The 24,301-nt window shown below is 45.3% G+C and overlaps 1 protein-coding gene across 7 annotated transcripts in view; it reads right to left on the reverse strand.

Annotated features, from left to right (window-relative positions):
• Positions 1-24,301, reverse strand: part of ZFYVE1 (zinc finger FYVE-type containing 1) — a 58,438-nt gene that overhangs the window by 6,941 nt on the left and 27,196 nt on the right. For 5 of the 7 annotated variants that reach the window (XR_010405244.1, XM_064571282.1, XM_064571281.1 and 2 more), the window contains exons 3-8: positions 23,381-23,885; positions 18,436-18,650; positions 3,179-3,285; positions 1,072-1,180; positions 426-523; positions 213-330 (exon numbers count right to left, since the gene is read on the reverse strand). Coding sequence is in view for 6 of the 7 variants with exons in the window: in XM_064571282.1 (XP_064427352.1) it covers positions 213-330; positions 426-523; positions 1,072-1,180; positions 3,179-3,285; positions 18,436-18,650; positions 23,381-23,885 (1,152 nt within the window). In the remaining variant the exon portion in view is untranslated. Of the gene's footprint in view, positions 1-212; positions 331-425; positions 524-1,071; positions 1,181-3,178; positions 3,286-3,442; positions 4,372-4,976; positions 5,053-18,435; positions 18,651-23,380; positions 23,886-24,301 lie in introns of those variants that run through there. The other 2 variants (XM_064571283.1, XM_054513767.2) reach the window with 2 other exon arrangements.

The raw sequence follows: 24,301 nt of genomic DNA on the forward strand, positions 1-24,301 counted from the left end.
GCTCAACATTTAGTTTATTTAAAGTTGTGCTTCTAATATTCAGGCAAGAAGAAATGAAAATAAGTAAGGGTCTAGGACAAGAAAGGCTCTCCAGATCCTGCCTCCCTCAGCCACCAAAATATTAAAATTCAAGGTGAACCTTAATTCTACACAAGTTCCATTCTCCACACCCATGAATAACTGAATGATACGAGAAATGAAGCAGCCCTTACCCCAGGCCACACGTGCACAATCTCTGTCCGGACCACCGTATCCACAGGATCCTGGTTCCCAAACCAGTACTGCCGGCTCCGGTAGACCACGCCGCAGTTGGGACATTCGATCACATACCTACAAGCAGAGCAAAGAGGTACTGTTACCGGGCCAGGTGCCTGGCAGACCGACACACCACAACCCTCAGCTACATCGTCGCCATTTAAACTCACCCAGACCAGGCATACTTTGCGAGACCCATCCAGGGGGAGTCCGTGGAAGCGGATGTCTTGGGCACTACGCTGACCTCCTTGCCTCTCTCATAGCACGCCTGAAACATGGAGCACTCCATCAGCTTCTTTTCTGTACACCAGACCCCCTGGCCCCTTCGTGTCCCTGGCCAGGCCCCTTCCCACAAACCACATCAGGGTTTGCAGACCCTGAGTTCAGCGCAGCAGGGGAAGGGTCGTTTCTCTAAAAAGGCCAGGGCCCTAAAAGATCATGAATTGAATGTGTACCCATCCCAGGCCCCAAAACGGAGCTGTAATTTATACCCGCCCCCGAAAAGCCATTAGACTGGGTTCCTGCAGAGCACTCCCGCTCTGGAGAAGAATGAACAGTCAGTGTATATGCCCCTGGCATACAAAGCTCAACAGAATAAAGGGAAAACAGACTGGGAAATAAATCAATAAATAAATAAATAAACCAAGGGGCCCCAGCAATGGAGGCATGGGAGTTCCTCTGGTTAGAGCTGGGGAGAAGTCCCAGAGATAGTGGATTTGAACATCAAATACTTCGGGACGCAGCAAAGGGTGGCCCCTAGTCTTTCCCGAAAGCAGAGCAGGATCAGCAAGCCAGCTGCCAGAGCAGAGCACTCACCTTGCAGGTATAAACGCGGTTGTCATACTGGTGGGAGTATCTGCAGCGGCTCTTGGCTTCATGAGGGACGCCTTCTTTCCCATGATTCATGCTGTTCTTACATCCAGCCCTGAGTGAAGCCCAAAAGCTGACAGTGAGGTCGCTAAAGGAGACCCTGGCACTCACACGGGGGAGTGGGACCCTGAGCCGGACCCAGGGTTATGAACTGGGCCCCGAATCCTGAGCACAGAGGGTGCCGCGTGTGGCTCAGAAATCCACACGCCTCTCTGATACGAGACCCAACAGCACGACGGAAGTGAGGCCACTATCACCCTTGTGTGCGGAGAAAGGAGAAGAGAGGGAGGACTCTCTTCCTGGAAAACCCACGCGGACGGCCCCACAGAAGGAATGGAGGAGCCGGAAGATGCCGCCCTGACAGGTGATAAAACCCGAATGGCGCTCAGGAAACCCCAAAATCCAAAAAAGCACAAAATGGGAAGTTTAACGAGAACAGGCTGCCAAGATGTAAAACAAAAACCAACCTCCAAAATTTGGCAATGCATTAAAAGGAGGCTTAAGCTGAACAAGAAAACATTCCAAATGAACAGTGAGCTCTGCCATCCTGACAACGCAAAAACAAGAGAACAGGACTTTAGAATTTCACCATGATAGAAGGGAAAGTTCTGGAAACCCTGGTGAGGCTGTCAGAATGGAAAAGTGATGATCCAACAGAACCTAAGCCCCTCATGCTGGGCTATGGGCTAAACAAAAAGGAAGGTAAATCACGCTGGCAACTAACATCCCGCTTTCCTCTCCAACATAATCCTTAGCTCTCCCCAGCCCAGACCATATAATCTAAAAGCAAATCCTTTTTACAGATTCAGAGCCAAGGTGGTGGCAGTTCAGTGCCCAGCAGGTAGCCTGCATTCAGGGTTCAATGCCGGAAGACCATTCACAACAAAAGGCTCAGGTCTCCTCCTCTAGAGGGATACACGTGGAGGATGTGGGGCAGTGGTCCTGATGGGAGTGAAGACAATTCAATGGTGAAGAAGATGGCGGGGTGGGGACCCAGAGACTGCGATCTCACCGACACATTGCATTTAAGTCCCCTGAGCTCCATCAGACAAGTCACCAGACTGTGATTTAATAGCCGTCAACAGCTCAAATTAATCCAGGGATCCTTAAAGTGTGGCCCCAATGAGCAACATCAGCATTACCTGGGAGCTTATCAGAAATGCAAATTCTCAGATCCGCTGTCAGACCTACTGAACCGGAAACTGGGGAGGCAAGGCCCGACGTATTTTAACACGTCCGTCAGGTTTTTCTGACGCATGATCAAATGTGAGAATCGAGGCTCCAAGGCCCCAGTAACAAAGTGCAGTCAGCAGACGGGGCAGCACCACGTCACCCGGGAGCTTGTCAGAAATGCACAATCTCACCCAGGCCGCTGATGCAGAATTTGCATTCGAACAAAACCCCAAGGCGCTGCACACACAGATTACAGTTTGAGGAGCACTGCCCTAACTCAATGTTCTCAACACATCAGAATCATCTGAGGACCCTTTCAAACGCACCAACACGAAGGGCCCCACCCCAGCTCTGTTAAGTGAGCATCCTCGGAGGTGAGGCCCAGGCCTTGGTAACTTTGAAAGCTCCCTGGAGAATTCTAATGTGCTCTCAGAGTCTGCCCTCACAGTGAAAGGAATCAACCAGGACTGACACCTACTACAACAGAGCTTTGTACACACGAGGCTGGCAAATGTGAGTTAAGCAAGCGGAATGACTACAGTGAAAAGCCTTGGTAGGAGAAACGTAGAAAAACAAAGCAACCTAACGTTTTCTGTAGTAAAAACCTGCCCAAGCCAGAAGCCAGCCAATTTCATATCTAAACCAGTTCGGACTCGTCAGAGGACTCTTCATAGCCATGTATCCTAGAATCCCTTACAACCTCAAAGTGTGGTCCCCCGACCACCGGGATTCACCTGGGAACTTGTTGGAAATACACATTCTCAGACCCCAACCCACCCTTAATTCAGAATCTGGAATTTAACCAGACCCTAGGGGACCTGCACGCACACTGAAGTCTGAAGTCCGCGTCTCTTTGCCCAAGATGGCCAGCCTCACTTACCCACAGCTGAGGCACAAGGAGGAGCAGGTGAAGTATTCATCTGGGAAAAAGGAGCTGTGCGCCATCTGGTCATCAGGAATCTCACCGCTGAAGCGGTCACTCAGTGCCTGCCGAGGAGGGAAGGCGACACATGAAGGCACTTGGCAGAGAGCCCCACGCTCTGGCTCTTACCGCTACTTGCCTTTCTAAGTTCCCCTCGTCACTGGCTTATTTCTTACAGTCTCCACTGCTGGAAGAGGCAACCCAATGACTTCTGCTCCTTACCTTCTTGGCCCAACCTGCACCCATCCTCGCCACAGGAAACCTGAGAAGAACCAGCCCATTCCCCTGGAGGTCAGAAGGAAGCCAGCAATGTTACTGTGCTCTCTTAATTACCCTGGAGGTTATAAACATCTCACACACTCAGTCTTTCATGCAAAACCACCACAGATCCTAATGCCCATTTCATCCTTTGAAGCTAGAACCAAGAAACGGAGACCTGAGAAGAGGCCTCGTCTTTAAGTCAGAGACAGGCAGAGCTGAGTGGTGAGCTGGGAGTTCCCTGGGCCTCTATCCCAGTTCTAACCACAGGCGCTCTTTTGGAGTTTACTAGGCCACAGAACTAGCTTGATGTAGGAGAAAAGTCATCAGCCAAAAAACAAGGAAGAATTATTGTAGTGTTTGGCAGCCTTTTATTAACAAACAGTAACCTAAAACACAGCAAACAGCCAAAATAAATGCCAAGAAGAAAAATAAAGTATTTGCAAAAGCAAACTGAAAATTTTATGTTGAAAGGTAGCTTCCATGTCTGGTCCTCTGTTTTCACTCACTACTTTACACACAAAGCATCCTTCAAGCTGATTTCTTCCCCCCTGCCCCCCAGGCCCTTCCTCATATGCAGTGGAGAAAAGTTATATAAATTCAAGAGAAATGGCCTTTTCAGACTTTAAAAATCATCATATGCATGCAGCTCCCAGCTTCCAAGTTTCAATCTCCCTTTCTGAGGCAGCCACGCACTATTCAGGGGGAAGAGAAAAGTGGCCTACAACAAAAAGACAAGATGTTACTTCCTTTTAAAAAGGCAAAAGAAAATTTAAGAGGAGGGGTGCCTGTGTGGCTCAGCCGGTTGGCTGTCTGCCTTCGGTTCAGGTCATGGTCCCAAGGTCCTGGGATCGAGCCCCACATCGGGCTCCCTGCTCAGTGGGGAGTCTGCTTCTCCCTCTGCCTCTGACTCTCCGCCTGCTGTGCTCTCTCTCTCTCAAATAAATAAAATAAGAAAGAAAGAAAGAAAGAAAGAAAGAAAGAAAGAAAGAAAGAAAGAAAGAGAAAGAAAGAAAGAGAAAGAAAGGAAAGAAAAAAGGAAAGGAAAGGAAAGAAGGAAGGAAGGAAGGAAGGAAGGAAGGAAGGAAGGAAGGAAGGAAGGAAGGAAGGAAGGAAAGAAAGAAAGAAAGAAAGGAAGGAAAGAAAGAAAGAAAGAAAGAAAGAAAGAAAGAAAGAAAGAAAGAAAGAAAGAAAGAAAGAAAGAAAGAAAGAAAGAAAGAAAGAAAGAAAGAAAGAAAGGAAAGAAAGAAAGAAAATTTAAGAGGAGATTTGGGAAAAGAGCAGATTAGGTTTTAAACCTAAGTTCTCAAGCTCTGAAGGGAATTTCACTTAATGGGAACTTGTTAAACTTCCTTCTCCTTTTCTCAGTGAAATCGTTAATATCCCGAGTTGCGAACTCGAGTGCTGATAAACGCACCTGAAGTCAATGTTGAGTCAGGTCAGGTGTAAGACAGGAGGAGTGGCAAGGAGTGTGTCAAAGTGAGGGTGCATGACTCACCCAGGCACGTTCAAACAGCTTCTGCGTGGATCACACTTGGGATCTGCCAGCCATGGCCGAGCAGGTCACAATCCTTGACTCAGACCAACAATAAAGGTCTGACAAGTAATATATATAAGTCCTGTCCTCTTAGGGGTATTTTGTGAGGAGTAACCTAGGAAAACACTGAGCTTTGAGAGAGAGGATACAAATGAATATACAGATGAATATTAATAATAATCAAAAGCAGAATCACTCACTAGCCTACACTGCTCTCCTCTGTCCTTTTTTATTCTTTTAAGATTTTATTTATTTATTTGAGAGAGACACAGTGAGAGAGGGAACACAAGCAGGGGGAGGGGGAGAGGGAGAAACAGGCTTCCCGCTGAGCAGGGAGCCCGATGCGGGGCTCGATCCCAGGACCCTGGTTTCATGACCCAAGCTAAAGGCAGATGCTTAAAGACTGAGCCACCCAGGCGCCCCTTCTTTTTTTTTTTTTAAGATTTATTTACGTGAGAGAGAGCACACGCGCAAGGGTGGGTGTGGAGGGGCAGAGGGTAAGGGAGAGAGCGAAACTCAAGCAGATTTGGCGCTAAGCTCGGAGCCCCATACGGGGCCCGATCTCACGACCCTGATATAAGACCTGAGCTGAAACCTGAAGTTGGAAGCTTTAACAGACTGTGCCACCCAGGTGCCCCTATCCTACTTCTAAATAACCTATCCTACCAGGATTTTTTTGGTCTCATCTCTTCCACGAAGCCTTCCCAACCACTCTAGACATACCACACTCTGCCTTCTCTGAACACCAGTTATATTCAATACCTGAGGTACATATTGAGTAATTGGGCGATGATGCAAAGTTATGGCCCAGTTGTATGGATATTACCTCCCAGACAAGATCACACATGCTGTGAAAGTCGTTTCCTACCTTTGTATCCTCCACTGCTCCTAGCGAAGCAGCGAACCTAACAGGTTCTCAACTAGGACCTCTGGAATGAAGTGGTCCAGCACCAACCCCCATGTGCACACCAAACCCGCCCTCCCCTCCTCACCTTGGCCCTGCCTCTCTGCCAGGCTTCATCCCATGCCCACAGACTCTCAAATTTAAGGCTAGGGGCGCCTGGGTGGCTCAGTCGTTAAGTGTCTGCCTTCGGCTCAGGTCATGATCCCAGGGTCCTGGGATCGAGCCCCACATCGGGCTCCCTGCTCCACGGGAAACCTGCTTCTCCCTCTCCCACTCCCCCTGCTTGTGTTCCCTCTCCCACTGTGTCTCTCTGTCAAATAAATAAATAAAATCTTAAAAAAAAAAAAAAATTTAAGGCTAGCTGCTCCCTGATTGGCCAAATTACTGAGAATTCTTAAGGCTTTATTTCTCAAATAGGTAGGTGCATAGCTGTCTGGGACTGGCTGGTGCGAAAATAGAGCATTATCTTCCTAATGCATCAATTTACTGAAAGATTGGGGGAAGAAGTTTGATAGAGATAAAGCAGACATGGGTAGAGTATGAAACTGAATGGACAATCTGCATAAACAAAACATAAGGGGCGCCTGGGTGGCTCAGTCGTTAAGCATCTGCCTTCGGCTCAGGTCATGGTCTCAGGGTCCTGGGATCGAGCGCCGCATCGGGCTCCCTGCTCTGCAGGAAGCCTGCTCCTCCCTCTCCCACTCCCCCCCTGCTTGTGTTCCCTCTCTCGCTGTGTGTCTGTGTCAAATAAATAAATTAAAATCTTAAATAAATAAATAAATAAATAAATAAATAAATAAATAAATAAGACACCCCCCCCGCCCCAGTCATTTCAGCTTGTCACTGGTGGGTCTGCACCCTCTGTGCTTCTATCTCCTCATCTATAACAAGCGGCTGCTAGGAGTACCTTCCTCAGTAGGCATCTTCACAGATTACACGGTCAAGACCAATGGAACTTACAAATAAAGAGCACGTGGCATAAATTAAGAGCTCAAAACATTCACTGCCATTATTAACCATTTTTATTGCTTTTTTTTATGCTGATAATTTTCTTATTTTCTTCCTTAGATACCCTCCTACCTAACCCAGGTAATGCAAGGGATCTCTCTCCTTGCCATCCTTTCCATGATAGCTCACTGGTCTTCATAGCTGCTTGCATTTGCTGGTGAACATTTTACTTTATTATTTTAATAAGTTCTACACCCAACGTGGGGCTTGAACTCAGTGGGCGAATATTTAGCTGCAAAAAGATGCTTGCGTATCAGGGTGCCTGGGTGGCACAGTCAGTTAAGTGTCCTACTCTTGGTTTAGGCTCAGGGCATGATGTCAGGGTCATGAGATCAAGCCCCATGTGGGGCTCCACACTCAGCGCAGAGTCTGCTTAAGATTCTCTCTCCCTCTCCCTCTGCCCCTCCCATCTGTGTGTGAACACACTCTCGCTCTCTCTCTAAAAATAAATAAATCTTGGGACACCTGGGTGGCTCAGTCAGATAAGCGTCTGCCTTTGGCTCAGGTCATGATCCCAGAGTCCTGGGACTGAGTCCATCATCGGGCTCCCTGCTCAGTGGGGAGCCTGCTTCTCCCTCTGCCTGCCACTCCCCCTGCTTGTGCGCGTGCAAGCTCTCTCGCTGACAAATAAATAAATCTTTAAAAAAATAAAAATAATTGCTTCTCGGCCTTTTGGCTAAGATCAAATGTAAAAAAATAAAAATAGGGCACCTGGGTGGCTCAGATGGTTAAGCATCTGCCTTCGGCTCAGGTCATGATCTCAGGGTCCTGGGATCAAGTCCCGTGTCGGGCTCCCTGGTCAGTGGGGAGACTGCTTCTCCCTCTGCCTCTGCCTCTCTCTCATGAATAAATAAATAAAATCTTAAAAAAATAAAAAAAGGGCACCTGGGTGGCTCAGTCGTTAAGCGTCTGCCTTCGGCTCAGGTCATGATCCCGGGGTCCTGGGATCGAGCCCCACATCGGGCTCCCTGCTTGGCGGGAAGCCTGCTTCTCCCTCTCCCGCTCCCCCTGCTTGTGTTCCCTCTCTCACTGTGCCTCTCTCTGTCAAATAAATAAAATCTTTAAAATTAATTAATTAATTAATTAATTTAAAAAAATGGGCGCCTGGGTGGCTCAGTCGTTAAGCGTCTGCCTTCAGCCCAGGTCATGATCCCAGGACCCTGGGATCCCTGCTCAGTGGGAAGCCTGCTTCTCCCTCTGCCACTCCCCCTGCTTGTGTTCCCTCTCTCGCTGTCTTTCTTTGTCAAATAAATAAATAAAATCTTTAAAAAAATAAAAATATTTTTTTAAAAAGATGCTTATGTATCTAATGGCGGAACAGAGGAAGGAAAAAAAAGAGATCACTAAGGAATGTAAAAGCTACTGAAGAGGTACAGGGGAAACCAAAAAAATAATATTTTTAGCCCCAGGGTTTTTTCTTTTAAACAGGTAACTGGAAGGATAACCTAAGTACTAGTTGCCCTTAGGGAACATATCAAATCTGGCATGAGTTCACCAGCTGGGCTGAATTCAGGGGCGATGGCACTCCCCAGCAAATATACAACTGCAGCCGAGTAACCGTGACAGCACGAGGTTCTTTCTGTTCCAAGTGGCCTAGCTCACTTCTCTGAAGGTTCTCCAGAAAAATGGCAGCAAGGATCTCAAAGCTTGGCATGGAACAACCTGCATGCTGATTTCCATGGGGCATGTGCCCACAGAACCTCCAGTCACCTGCCCTAGACAAATTAACTGCTGGCTTATGCTGCCCAGGGCAGCCATAATCTCTTATGACATCAGAAAGAGAAGAACTCCCAGGCTAACCAGCCTCCGCACTCAGACATTGGTCACCCGACCTCTCACCCGCTGGGTAACACGATAAGCATCTCACCTCCCTCACAAGTCAATGAAGAGCTGGCAGCTGGTAATGAATCAGACCCTAACAAGCTTCAGGAGGACTGACATCAATCAAGAGTAGGAGAATGTAACAGTAGAACTGTTTACAAAAAAATCCTGATGTTAGTGTGTTTTAGACACAAGGGTAAAGAGAAACTATCCTCCTTCCTCTATAGCCTGATTGTTCCTTTCCAATGTAGACACTGCCACCTAATCCACATATTTGTCTTTCAAAAATTCCAAACCTCAGGGGTACCTGGCTGGCTCAATCAGTAAAGCATGGACTCTTGATCTCGGGGTATGGGTTCGAGCCCAATGTTAGGTGTAGAGATTACTTAAAAATAAAATATTTTAAGAAAAAAAAAATTCCAAACCTCCCATCATTCCAGGTTTTCTTGGGCTCTCCTCCTCCTGAGGCCCCAAGCTGTTAGAGGAAGGCAGGGAGACCTCTCTGAGAAAGCTAGGGAAAGCATTTGAGGCAACTCCAGAAAAGGTTGCCTGGAGACCAGATGATCTTGAACTTTAGTCACCTTGGCAACAGTATGGCCCTTTCTATTGAATCTGTAAGGTTTAGTCCCAGTCATCAAAGGCTAGCAGGGAATTTTCTGATTCAAAATGGAGACTCTTACGTAATCACTGATGCCACCTCTCCCCACAAAATATAATAACTTATATAAATAGATACTTCCTGATGTGACAGAATTGGAAAGTCGGAGTTTCTACACTTAAGAGATCAGAGGCTAAAAAAGGTATTATATAAAACCTATACAAATTCAACTATAAAATGGTTCTCTCACGTATTCAGAACTGTAAATACAGACAACAGTTAATTCAATATCAATTCCCTTATTCAATAGAAAACTAAGCAGCTATCTTTAAACAGATTTACTTGCTCAGTGAGGGTATACTCTACTGGTAGATGGCTGAGCTATTGCTCCCATGGAACCTGAGCAAAGCACTGAGTGGTCAAGAAGTGGGAAATAATCCTGCTAGAAAAGAGGGATTGGAGCCTGGACCACACCGTGGCCAACTGGCAGAAGAACGATCAGGTCAGCATGATACACCAGGAAACAACTGAGCAGGCCACTAGAGAAGAGGCCTGCAGACCTCTCTCCTGCACACATTCTGCAAATTCTTCCCTCCTCATCATCACATTTCCTATTCAATAATGAACATGAAAAGTAGCACTTGGGCTCCCTCTGAATCCAACAATGCTATATGAATCAGGTGGAACCTCATAAATAAGATACAGCTAATAACTTTTTAACATATACTAATGGCATTAAGAATGTGGTATTTTTTTTTTAAGATTTTATTTATTTGAGAGAGAGAACAGAGGCAGAGGGAGAGGGAGAAGCAGGCTCCCTGCTGAGCAGGGAGCCCGATGTGGGGCTCGATCCCAGAACCCTGAGATCATTACCTGAGCGCAAAGCAGACACTCAACTGACTGAGCCCCAAGAATACGGTATGTTTTATGTACTACTATAGAAAGATGACCAAGACGCATAATAAAGCGAAAAAAAGCAAGTTGTAGAACAGTAGGAATATGATCCCATTTAGGGAGAAAATATATACATCACATACATATACTTATGTATGCACTTATGTAGGACTAAAAATTTCTAGAGGCATATACAAGTATTAACAATGGTTACGATGGGGGTGGGGAGGGACCTTAACTTGAACCTTACACATTTCTGTACTATTTGAATTGTTTATCATGAACACATATTGCTTTTAAAAATTAAGGAATGACTTTTTAAAATAACCAAACAAATACAATTTATGGGAATATCCTTTCAAGAGGCAACTGGCAATATGTTTCGGGAACCTTTAAAGATGGCTGCACTCTCTGACCTTCTTAGAAGTAGAATAACTATTGAGAAGAAATATATAGCACTGGGTTAAAAGCATGGACTTGGTAGCCAGACTAGCTGGTTCAAATTCTCCACCACTTACTAAGTGAGTCATATTAGGCAAATTAATTAACTTCTCTGTGCCTCCACGTCTTTACCTCATCGAGCTGGCATGAGCATGAAGTGAATTTCACTCCATGTGCAGTGCAGAGCATGGTACATCGTAAGCATTCCAACATCAGTCCAAAATAGTACTAGGAGCTGTAATTGATCCCAAGGAAATAGGCAAAATGTGGCCCATTCCTTTAAATACATGGAAACTGTAAGCAGGAAAAAATGAAAACCACTACTAAAACAAGGGCAAAATTAAATGTAAAAAATGATCCATCCATATAAAAAGCATACAGCTACTTTAAAGACCTATTTTCATAAAATATTTAATGGTGTGGGGAAAAAATACTAGGCTTCAATGTTCCATGAGAAAAGCGAAGTATGTAACTGCACATACATACACTACGACCCCAATTCTCTCTTTAGTAGCAAGGGGCACCTGGGTGGCTCCGTCGGTTAAGCGTCTGCCTTCGACTCAGGTCATGATCCCAGGGTCCTGGGATCGAGTTCCACATCAGGCTCCCTGCTCAGTGGGGAGCCTGCTTCTCCCCCTCCCGCTCCCCCTGCTTGTACGCTCGCTCTGTCAAATAAATATATAAAATCTTCTTTAAAAATTAAAATACAAATAAAATTAAGTAGAAAGGATCACTTAACACCATTTATTTATCCATTTTTTACACAAAAATACATTGCCATTACAAAGAAAGCTGCTATTCACATCCTCATAAAGGTGTCCCTGTTTTCCGGTGGAAGAGTTTCTCTAAGGCAAATTCCTAGAAATGATTTGGCTAGAATATATATTATGCATCTCTTCACCTACACTAGGTACTTCTGAATGACACTTCAAAGTGGTTGTACTGAGTTGAACTTCAACTGGCAGTCTGTAAGAGTTTACATCGCTTCACATCCTTTTTAAAATTTTATTGCCAGGGCGCCTGGGTGGCTCAGTTGGTTGGGCGACTGCCTTCGGCTCAGGTCATGATCCTGGAGTCCCGGGATCGAGTCCCGCATCGGGCTCCCTGCTCAGCAGGGGGTCTGCTTCTCCCTCTGACCCTACCCCCTCTCGTGCTCTGTCTCTCATTCTCTCTGTCTCAAATAAATAAATAAAATCTTTAAAAAAAAAAAAATTGTATTGCCAGACTTATCAGTGTCTGCCCTCCTAATGCTGTGGTTTTTATTTGCATTTCTTTGATTGCTAGAGAGTTGAGATTTCATTTGTGCATCAGAGTTTTGATCACCTCTTAGGTGATTTGTCTCTCCATTTTCCCAAAAGCTTATATACTTTTTCCTGACCATATTCCTGTGTATTTTATCTAAAATAAAGAGAAAATCATATTGAAAAAAAAATTACATTTATCATATTAGAACATAGCCCTGGCCTTCACAAAGTGTTTTTACTCAGTGAGTTAGTGAGGAATTGGACAAGGCTAAAAATACCAGAAAGAGAAAGAAAAAACTGGGAGAAGCTGGAAGCCAAACAAATTAGTCTGACATTGATAATTTATCTGTTTATGCCCATCCCCTCTTCTGTTCCAAAAAGAATTCAAGGTTCCTTGTAGAAATAAATACAACGTAAAGCCAAATAAAATCAATGAAGAAAAGACAGCCATTCTATTATACATGGCTATGAACTATGAAAACTTCAGTTAGTGTGTCTTAACAGCTATAAAAACTCTAGTGGGTCAATTTGCCTAATGCAGACCTTACAAGTAGCTTTCTATAGAACGATAATCGGAAAATTAACAAACTTCTAATTTAAAGAAGAGATTAAAAGCAAAACAACAACCAAAAAAGATAAAATCAAATTTTTCAAGGATTTCAGTAAGTTGCAAGCACCCCACAATTCCCTGGGGAGAGCCAAAAACACGTGAGTTTTGAAACCGATAACTCCTTCCCAGGGACAGAAGCAGCAGGTCCCACATCCCAGTCTCTGCCCCAGAGAACAGAACTAAATATAGGGTCCAGGTGAAACTCTTCGGACACCAGTTACCTCCAATCATTACAACTCCAGCTGACCAGGCTCAGTGTATTTACAGAAAACTTCATGACTCATACCACCTCATACGCATAGTGTAACTATTTTTCTCAAAATTGCCTAACAAACTGGCCTGGAGTAGGACATCCAAGTCCCCTGAGGGTAAAATCCCTGAGCATTAATTACTGCTTACAGCAGTGTCCCTGACAGTCTAATTTAAACATTAAGCTGGGTTAGCTTAGAGAAGACCTAAGGAACTCTAGAACCCAGCCATTGGCCTCATCATTAAAATTTATACTGATCAGATTCACAGCCCTTTGTATACCACAGTATGGCCTAAGCCTCTCTTGAGGATGTGTTCAATACCTGAGTGTAATCCTCCACTGTGACTACCCTTAAGCCATTTCAAGGACATTCACCAGTACATCTAAGTAGACCTTAACCTCAAATCTAATTAGAAGTATCTATTTCATGAATTATTCAAATACAATCATTTTTCACAGTTTTTTCCTTAATATTCTCCACACTATTTAACACGTACTGAACATTTACTATATACCACGTACTTTGTTTCTTCAAGGGTGCTGTTCTATTTGATCCTCAGCTCAACTTCATTAGGAACATTCTTTTATTATTCCTATTTTACAGATGAGGAAAATGGTTTGAAGAAGTACTAGGAGGACAAAGGTTATTGTCTATCTTGTTCTCCACTGTACTTCCAGCACCTCAAACTCTACCTGGCACATGGATGCACTCTTTTATTTGTTGAATGAATGAACCAACAAACAAAGTAAGTTGCCAAGACCAAGCCACTGGTAAGTAGAACTGGGATTCCAACACAAGTCTGTCTGACTCCAGAACGCAAGCTTTTTTTTTTTTTTTTAAGATTTTATTTATTTGACAGAGAGAGACACAGCGAGAGAGGGAACACAAGCAGGGGGAGTGGGAGAGAGAGAGAAGCAGGCTTCCCGCAGAGCAGGGAGCCCGATGCGGGGCTCGATCCCAGGACCCTGGGATCATGACCTGAGCCGAAGGCAGACGCTTAACGACTGAGCCACCCAGGCGCCCCCAGAACCCAAGCTTTTAACCACTGTCTTTAGTCCGTTGAGGCTGCTAAAACAAAATATCACAGACTGGATAGCTTCTAAACAACAGAAATGTATTTCTCACAAATCTGGAAGCTGGAAGCCCAAGATCTGGATGCCAGCAAGGTCAGGTTCTGGTGAGGACCTGCCTCCGTGGTTTGCAGATGGTGCCTCTGTACTGTATCCTGCTTGGTGGACGGGGCAAGTGAGCTCTCTGGCGCTTCTTTCCAAGGGCATTAATCTCATTCGTGAGGGCTCCATCCTCATGACCCAATCACCTCCCAAAGGCCCACCGATATCATCACTTTGGGCATTAGGGTTTCAACATATGAATTTTGGGAGGACACAAACATCCGGCCTAAAAAGCAACCACAATGCAAAAACCACAAACTTTGCTTAAAGGGTAACTTTTCATTTTGAGGGGCGCCTGGGTGGCTCAATCAGTTAAGCATCTGCCTTTGGCTCGGGTCATGGTCCCAGGGTCCTGGGATCAAGCCCCACATCGGGTCCCTGCTCAGTGAGAAGCCTGCTTCTCCCTCTCCCTCTGCTGCTCCCCCTGCCTGTGCTCTCTCTCTCAAATAAATAAAATCTTAAAAAAAAAAAACTTTTCCTTTTGATATAATTTCAAACTTGTAGAAGAGTTGCAAGAATGGTACAACGACCTCTGATCCGCAATTTACCCAGATTCACAAACTGTCTACATTGTATCCCACTACAAACCTTTTAAAAACTCAATGGACTGAGCAAATCCGCTATGCCCAAAGTCTGTTCCTGTGTACACCAGAGCCTGCCTCATCTTTCTCCTATCCCTTCCTTCCTATCCCTCCCAGCCCCAGTCTCTATCCCCTAGTCCTCAGGGCATCCTCATATCTCTAGCTCCAATTCTGCCAACATTTCCCAGCCTCTCTCCAGATCCCACCCACCCAGCACTGCCCCAAAGGCCCTGCTCCCTTCCTGCTCCTCTGTCCTAAGCCTGCAGGCATGGTAACACAGAGCTGTGCGGGAAGCAAACTGCAAAAAGGAAGCTGTATTCACAGGATCCCTTTGATGAATTCATTATAAAGAATGCTAAAGTAAATATGTACATAGTAAAGATCAGAAACTGTTTTTTTTTTTTTTTTAAAGATTTTATTTATTTATTTGAGACAGAGAGAATGAGAGACAGAGAGCATGAGAGGGAGGAGGGTCAGAGGGAGAAGCAGACTCCCTGCTGAGCAGGGAGCCCGATGCGGGACTTGATCCCGGGACTCCAGGATCATGACCTGAGCCGAAGGCAGTTGCTTAACCAACTGAGCCACCCAGGTGCCCTAAAGATCAGAAACTGTTGAAGTAAAATCCCTGAAATACTAAAAATAGGCAAAACAGAAAAAAAAAGACACCAAATAAGCAAAAGTACTTAAATAGGATTCCATGTCCAATGATATGAAATGACAGAAATGCGACATTCACTGTATGAATATATTTATATATATATGCACATATATGTTTATATTTACACACACACACACACACACACTTTTGACACAATCTACTTCAAGAAAATATAACCCAGAAAAATAATTCCAGATACAGAAAGAGCTTTTATGATATTTAGTTGTAGTATTTTTTTTTTTTTAAGATTTTATTTATTTATTTGACAGAGAGAGCGAGAGCAGGAACACAAGCAGGGGGAGTGGGAGAGGGAGAAGCAGACTTTCTGCCAAGCAGGGAGCCCAAAGCGGGGCTCGATCCCAGGACCCTGGGATCATGACCTGAGCCGAAGGCAGACACTTAACGACTGAGCCACCCAGGCGCCCCACAATATTATTTTTAATAGAGAAATTTTACTTATAATCTCTTATCCAACAACTGTTATTTTGGTATGTTGAGGCAAAGAAATATTGTGCAGTTATCAAAACTATTTATAAAAACCCTATAATAATACAGTAAAATGTTGGGGTCCCTAGGGGGCTCAGTTAAGTGTCCGACGCTTGGTTTTAGCTCAGATCATGATCTCAGGGTCGTGAGACAAGAGTGCTGCACTGGGTGTGGAGCCTGCTGAAGATTCCCTCTCTCCTTCTCTCTCTCTCCCTCTGCCCCTCCCCCGCTCACTCTCATGCTAAAAACATAATACAGTAAAATGTTTATGAAGTTTCACGGGGAAAGGATTACAAGTTTACATCTATAATGTGATAACAAGCTATATATATATATTTTTTAACACCCAGAACATGCACTATGAGAGCACACATTAAAATGCTGACGATGGCTATCCCCAGGTGGAGGGATTGTAGTTGGTTCTTGTTTCCATTGCCATAACTCCGCTACAGTATCCAACGTTTTCTACGCTTAACACATATTCCTAACATAAGCCAGGGGATATGGATTTAGACAAACACAATATAAATGCATCACTGAACAAACTGTCCTAAACTTAGAATTCCTATTCCCACAATGATATCAACAACTTTGACATTCCTTTTGGGAAGTCTTTTCCCAGCTTTTACTAGGCCCAGGGAATGCTTTGATCAATGCGCCTGTGCTAAGACATCAAGATTTCACTGAGACTACCTAGTCAATTCTAAAACGACAATTTTCAATAATGGAAAATACTTTTTAAGGCATACTTTCCAATTATCCCATTCTCTGCCCCACCACCACCACTACCACTGTTTTAGTGATTTCTTGCCTGTTGATGCCATAATGATGTAGGAATGGTAGAGTAGCCATACTGCTATGGGAGTGAAGTGGTACTACCCAGCACAGTGATCCCACCTACCCAGATACTTGTGAGGCCTAAGATGCCATCTGATAAAGAAGGAGCAACAGTTTAACCCTTGAGGGCCCCAGACAGGTTATACAGCATCTGCTGTGGTTGGTGGGCTTGCAGCTCACCCAGATGGCAGGGTCTCTGTTACAAAGACGTAAGCACCAACCATCAGGGTGGGGAAACAAGGGGCGCCTGGGTGGCTCAGTCGTTAGGCGTCTGCCTTCGGTTCGGGTCATGGTCCCAGGGTCCTGGGATCGAGCCCCGCATCGGGCTCCCTGCTCGGCGGGAAGCCCGCTTCTACCTCTCCCATTCCCCCACTTGTGTTCCTGCTCTCGCTAACTCCCTCTCTCTGTCAAATAAATTTTAAAAAAAGAAAAAAAGGATGGGAAACAAAAATCCTTGGAAGAGCAGGGTGCTTTATAAACAGGATTTTACTGTATTATCAAAACAATACATTGACAGTACTGCTGAGATACACAAGAAAAACAATTTGCCTGATTGAAAAGGACAAAGATACAATGCTTAGAGATGTTTCCCAAAAGATAGGCCTCACATCACTGGGGTATACAAGATGAATTTTAGGGGCATGGCACAGGACTGTAGGTGATACAGTGAAGAGCATCAAGTTCCACAGAAGAAATTACTCCTGTTTAAATTCATTTTCAAAATTTCAGATTCTGTTAAAGAGAAAGTCTCAGGTAACAGCATTATCTTTATCATCTCCTGAACACTTGCTAATCCCCCTTTTAAATAAAGAAAAAAACAAGCCCCAGTCTCAGAACCTTCCATGAACAACAGTCCCTAGAAAGGAAATAATATGTTGTTATATTTGTTGAGAGGCAGGAGATTCTTCCTGGTTTTAAGGAGCTCTAGAGTAAACTAGCCAGAGCTGCTACTTAGTTAGTAACTGTGTGTAACAAATTACTTTACCTCCCTGTGCCTCAGTTTCCTCATCTGCAAAATGAGGATGGGTAACAATACTTAACACATGAAGCTGGTGTAAGGACTTTTTTTTTTTTTTTAAGATTTTATTTCTAGGGGCGCCTGTGTGGCTCAGTCATTGAGCATCTGCCTTCGGCTCAGGTTGGGATCGAGCCCCGCGTCGGGCTTTCTGCTCAGCGGGAAGCCTGCTTCTCCCTCTGCCACTCCCCCTGCTTGTGTTCCCTCTCTCGCTATGTCTCTCTCTGTCAAATAAATTAAAAAAAAAAAAATTTTTTTTTAAGTAATTTCTACACCCAATATGGAGCTTGAACCTACAACCCCGAGATCAACAGCTGCATGCTCTACCGACTGAGCCAATCAAGCCCCAAACTGGTGGTGTAAGGAGGATTAAATGAACTAATTCATACAAAGTCCCCTGAACATTGGTATATAATAAACAGCAATTTTTGTTATCGTGTGTCTGTGTTTGTTTTTTGTCTTGGGAAATTTCTACCTGTGGTCCTGGTTTTCCATTTATAGTGATAACAAAAAGTGGCCCTCTTGAATAAATTAATATAGATTAAAAAAAAAAAAAGATGAATCCTGTTCAGATAACTGAACCTCAATACAAGGTCAACTCACCAGGGCGGGGCCATACCACAGGAAATGAATGCTGTTTCCTATTGTCTGAAAGCCTGGTTTTTCTCCAACATGGGGACCTGTCACTTTTTAACTTTAACCCAAGATCCCTCTGTGCTCATGCTCTTAGCAGAATGAGCTCTCACTCGGCAGGTGCAAACTCCACTCTTGTGCTTCCTTTCCCGACAACCTCGCTTTCCAGCCCGTTTCCAATCCCCAGCACCAACAAAAGGGGAGCTGAGTGTTCTCACCACCCACTGGTACCCCAACAAGAAGCACTCAGGGCAGAAGCCAACTGACCTTCAGGGCTTTGAAGATGACCCCCGGGTGCCGGGGAGAACGGGTGGTGTTATTCTCTAGCTGCTGCTCCAGAGCTCGCCGCAGCCCAGAAAAGTCGGTGGGAGGGTTGTAAGTCCTCGTTCCCTTGTAGTGAATGGAACTGAAGGCTTCAGGGAAGCGGCCCAGCTTCCGGAACCGGTCCTGGATGAGCTTTTCAGGCACCTCCGAGGGGTGATCTGGACAAGGAAACAGGTACGTAAACAATAACCTTTCTTTAAAAAAAAAGATCTGTCTTGCATCATAAAAGTAATATATAATCTGACTCTCTAAAGTACATAAACAGGCAGAACTAATCTATGCTGTTAGGATTCAGGTTACTGTTAACCAGAAGGCAGCATGAGCAGGGCTTCCCCATGAAGAGGGTGCTGGCATTTCATGTCATTTTCTGCTACTGATTTCACGGGTACAACCAGACTGTGAAATCATCATATTAATACACTTGTGATAGGATGTGCACTCTCTGTATATACATACTTCAAGGGAAAGTCTTTTTTAATGTGCTCATTGTAAAAAAATCCAAACAGGTCAAAGCATGAAAGAAATAGATTTCCTCTGCCCCCTCCTACTTGCCAGAGGAGACTACAATTCAGTGTTTGTTTGCCCATTCAGACTTCTTTTTCCTACGCACATACCAACACATACATGCAACTTGCTTGAATCAATTACATACTGTAAGGACCTATTCTTTTCATGATACTCTGAGAAGTTCCTTATTTTTTTTAATAGCTACATAGTCCTCCATCCTATGGACATATTTAACCAGTCACCTACAAATGAACATTTAAAACAAATGGCTACTTTGAACATGCTGGTCTTATGCTGGTGAAGCTACAGACAAACTGCCAATGTAGCTGAGGGTAGTTTCACCAATATTTATCCAGAAATTTGTGGAGTAGTATTATAAATGAATTCAATAAATATCCTGGAGATAAATGTTAGAAGGACTTTTTAATTTCCTCTAATATTTTAATAACAACAACAACAAAATCACTCCAATTACTACTGGAGATACGGCCTTACTCATTTAAAAGTACAGTCATCAAAAAGAAGTAGCCAAAATTCTGTAGTTCATCCCTAAATCCATCTCTCCCTGAATTTTTCCTGTGGCAATGACTTTGGGTCCCAGGGTATCCCAGGGTCAACCATCAAGGAGTGACTCCTCCCAAAGCCACCCAGGTACTGGCTTGGCCCCCCTCCCCCCAACCCAACATCATCTCACAGATTGTCTCTGGACATAGAATCTCTGCTCCCAAATGATTATGGGAGCTGGGTTCGCCTCATTTGTAAAACAGAGAATTCATTTGCCTTCTAACTCCCTCCTAGAATCCTCAGTCCAGAAAAGGAACAGGATCAAATAAAATCAGAAAATGGGACGCCCCAGATGGCTCAGTCGGTTGAATGTCCGACTCTTGATTTCAGCTCAGGTCATGATCTCAGGATCATGAGATCAAGCACCAAGCCCCGCCGATGGGCACGGAGCCTGCTTAAGATGCTCTCTTCCTCTCCCTCTGCCCCTCCCTACTGTTCACTCACTCTCTCTAAAAAAGAAATCAAAATAAAATAAAATAAAATCAGAAAGTATGAGACAGAAAACTCTTAATTATCAATTTGCCCACAATTCTGGCACCTCTCCTTTACCCTGCATAAACTCTGGCTGCCTTGGTTCCATCTCCAAATTTCAAGCAGCAGCAACAGTATTCCTTAGAAAGAGCTCTGGATTTAGGAATTAGGAAACCTTATTTTGAACCCCAGTTTTGCAACTTACTAGCTGGAAAAACTCTTGGTTACATAACTCAAGCTCTCTGAGTTCAGCTTCATCTGTAAAATGGGGCTGCTATTGAGTGGGCCGAATAACAAGGATACAGTAAGTTAGCATTTATTTTTTTAAAAACCACCTAACGTGGTATGGTACAAAGCAAAAAAAAAAAGTTATTTGTGAAGGGCTGGTTATTTCAAAATCCTGAACTAGAAATTAAACCTTCCCCTTACGAAGGTTGTAAAAATCCAAAGTGGCATAAAAATGCAGATCACGGGGTGGGGGGGGTTGGCGCCTGGGTGGTTCAGTCGGTTAAGCATCTGCCTTTGGCTCAGGTCATGATCCCAGGGTCTTGAGATCGAATCCCACATCGGGCTCCATGCTTAGCAAGAAATCTGCTTCTCCCTCTCCCTCTGCCCCTCTGCCTGCTTGTGCTCTAGCGCGCATGAGCTCTCTCTCAAATAAATAAAATCTTTAAAAAAAAAAAGAAATGTGGATCACAGGAAGCATCCTCAAGTCAGTATTTCCAACCTTCTCTCCTTACCTCAGGTCACCTGATAAGAAGCATCTGCTGGAACATTTAGATTTCTCATTCTCCCGCTAGACTCGGGTCCTTCTGATTCTAACTCTTTAATATAGCCCCAGTCTGTCCATTTCCCTCCTGTGCCACTGCCCAGGCTCGGCCCCTATCACTTCTCATCTAGCACCATGGTAATGTCCTGGCTGGCCTCCCTGCCTCCAGCCATGCCTCTATAGTTCATCCTGCAACAGGCTGCCGTACGATCTTTAGAAAATATAGATCCGATCGTGTAACTCCCTGCTTAAAATCCTTCAGGGGCTCCTGTCCTATTTGAGAACTGAGTCAAGGCAGCCCATGCTCTGACCCCCAAGTAACTCCACCATTCCCTCCAATACAATCTGTGCTTCAGACACAGTAAGAACCTCTTCATTTATTCATCCAACAACGCTGAGCATCAAGCACTCATCCAGGCTCTTTAGGCACAGCAGTGAATAAGACAGGCAAGGTTCCTGCCTTCATGGAGTTTCTGTTGTAATGGGAGAGAAACAAAAACAAGTAAGCAAACACACAGGAGGATCTCAGATAGTGACAAGGGTCCTGATGCAAAGGAACAGAGCGATGCAGTAAGCGTGCAAACTCGGGGGCAGGAAGGACCACTCTACAGGGGATGGTGAGCCAAGGCACCAAGGGGGTGGTTGCTGAGCTGAGTCTGAAGTACGGCCTGCGGAGGGAACAGTGTTCCAGGCCGACAGAGCAGCGTACGCAAAGGTGGAAACACAGAAAAGGCTGGTGTGGCTACCGGACGGAGCATATACAGAGGTGGTGTGTGCATGCCCGTGCGCGGTGGGGGCATGTGGGGCAGTGGGAGGGGAGGAAGGGGATAACCAGAGAAGGAGTTCAGAGAACAGGCAGGACTCAGAGTAAGGACATCGTCATGAGTTTGTAGGGAAAGCCACTGACAGCTTGTAAGCAGGAGCACGGCACGATCTAAAGCATAAATAAAGCTTGGGAAAGAGCACCTGGCTGCTGCGTGGAGCACGCACGGAGGGGCTAGAGGGGGCTCAGGAGGCTCTGGCAGAACTACCTGCACGAACCCTGCGGGTTCCGGGACACAAGCTGCCCCTTCAAGCCACCAGGGGTTTGCACGTTCCAGAGCATCCTTCCTCTCCTGCCCTAGCAAGCCACGTGTCTAGGTTCAAGCCCCATCTCCACTCCTCTTTCCCAGACCCCCTCAGGAGGTGTAACGTGTCCCTCTTCCGCACTCCCACAGCTCCAGAACCCACATCTGCTACATTAGAGAACACGTGTGGGCTCCGCAACTGGACAGGGAGCTATTTGAGGGTGAGAACTGCTTTTCTCAGCTCTGTGCCCCAGTATTCAGCACATGGCATTGTGTCACTTGAGAAATCTGGCTGACTGGGCGTCCGCGTGGCTCAGTCAGTTAAGTGTCTTGCCTTCGGCTCAGGTCATGATCCCAGGGTCCTGGGATCAAGCCCCATGTCGGGCTCCCTGCTTAGCAGGCAGTCTGCTTCTCCCTCTCCCTCTCCCTCTGCTCCCCCCTCTGCTCATGCTCTCTCTCTCACTCACTCTCTCAAATAAATAAAATCTAAAAAAAAAAAAAAGGAACTTTGTTAACTGATGGGACGCCTGGGTGGCTCAGTCGGTTAAGCATCCAACTCTTGATTTTGGCTCAGGTCATGACCTCAGGGTTGTGAGATCGAGGCCCATGTTGGGCTCCACGCTGGGTATGGCACCTGCTTCAGATTCTCTCTCTCTCCCTCTGTCCCTCCCACCGCTCTCTTAAAAAAAAAAAGAAAGAAACTACGTTGACTGAATGAACAGGTAAATGGTATGAGTGAGTGGGAGGCTAACACTGCTGTCCCCACCTGTGTCCAATTACTGTTGCTGCACTGCTCCCTCATCCTCAGGTCATCCTCAGGTAGGAATTTGCTTCCTACTTCTCTAAGGAAACAACCAGTAAGACAAGTCCCACACACATACCACATCTACCAATTACCTGCAACCGTGTCCGTATACTCTGCCTTCACTCCTGTGCTAACGGAGGGACTGTCCATGTTTCTAAGGCCAACCCACACACATGGGCCTCACTCCAACTGTTCTGCTCGCTTCCATCTGCATTGTTCCCTTCCTAGTAAAGCATTTGCACCAGTACACAAATATCTGCAATACCTCCCAGCTTCAATTTAAAGGAGGAAAAACCCCTTGAAATCCCACATCAGCCTCTAGCTATCATTTCATTTTTCTGCTTCCCTTTATAATAGAACTCTTTGAAAGAGTGGAATATATACATAACCTTAATTCTCCTCCTCCTATTCTCTCTTTAACCTATCCTGATCAGGCTTTCACACCCATCATCCCTGGGAAACAGGTCTTATCCGGATCACCAAGGCTCTCTCTACTGCCTAAGCCAATCGGTAATCCTCAACCCTCATCCTGACTGGATTCTAACACTGTTGCTCACTCCACCCTTCTTCAAACACTCCCTTAGGTCTTGCCCAGGCAGAAATTTTGCTGGGCAATCGCCCTCCACCAAGTTACTACAGAAGCCCAATGGCTGCCTCCTTGTACCCAGAAAGGTCAATCTGTGACGCAGTCCTCTGTCTACTTACCAGAGCCCAGCAGCTGAGTGTGCACAGTCTCATGGAAAATGATAACAGCAGGGCCTAGAGTGGACAAGGGGACATCCAGGCCACAGCGAGCAGTGGTAGCCTTGAGCTCCTTGGTGAAGTGCTTCAGATAAGCTTCTGAGGCGTCCCCAAGGAACTTGAAGAGGTCATTATGCAGCCGGTCTGCATGAGTTCGATAGATGACGAGGTCTGAGATGGCCAGGACCTTAAGCAGCAGTCGTGTTCTCTGGCTGAGATTCACCGTCGCCCCCAAGAGCCCTTCTGTGTCTATCACTGCTACTTTGTGGACTGGGTCATATGCCGCCCACACCCCCACAGTGCAGGACTCCTGGGCAGGGGAAGTTTTAAAGACTTCACGGCCATAAAAGAAAGTGTGGTTGAGAGTATGAGACTTTCCATCACCAGTATTTCCAAAAATGGAAACCACCTTCAAATGCTGATCAGGTTTACAGTCCAATTTCCTAATAAAGTCCTCTTCATTCATTACCTTCAGAAAAAAAAAAAGAAATATAAACCGCATAATAGTTAGAAAACTTGCAAGAACAACAACTGCTTCCCAAGGTCAAGGTCCTTGATTGAATGGTCAAGGTGGCAAAGAAAAGAAGCTCCATGGGGCGCCTGGGTGGCTCAGTTGGTTAAGCGACTGCCTTTGGCTCGGGTCATGATCCCAGGGTCCTGGGATCGAACCCCGCATCGGGCTCCCTGCTCGGCCTCTCCCTCTCCCGCTCCCCCTGCTTGTGTTCCCTCTCATGCTGTGTGTGTGTCTCTCTCTCTGTGAATTAAATAAATAAATAAAATCTTTGAAAAAGAAGAAAAGAAAAGAAGCTCCAGGATGATAGGCTCCCATCCAGCCTAACTCCCAGCAAACAGCTAGGAGGAACTTTCAAAGATTTAGGCAGTACA

The sequence above is a fragment of the Mirounga angustirostris genome, unplaced genomic scaffold, assembly GCF_029215605.1.
Source record: "Mirounga angustirostris isolate CCGP_5_RB_7025 unplaced genomic scaffold, mMirAng1.0.hap1 SCAF_9, whole genome shotgun sequence".
NCBI lineage: Eukaryota > Metazoa > Chordata > Mammalia > Carnivora > Phocidae > Mirounga > Mirounga angustirostris.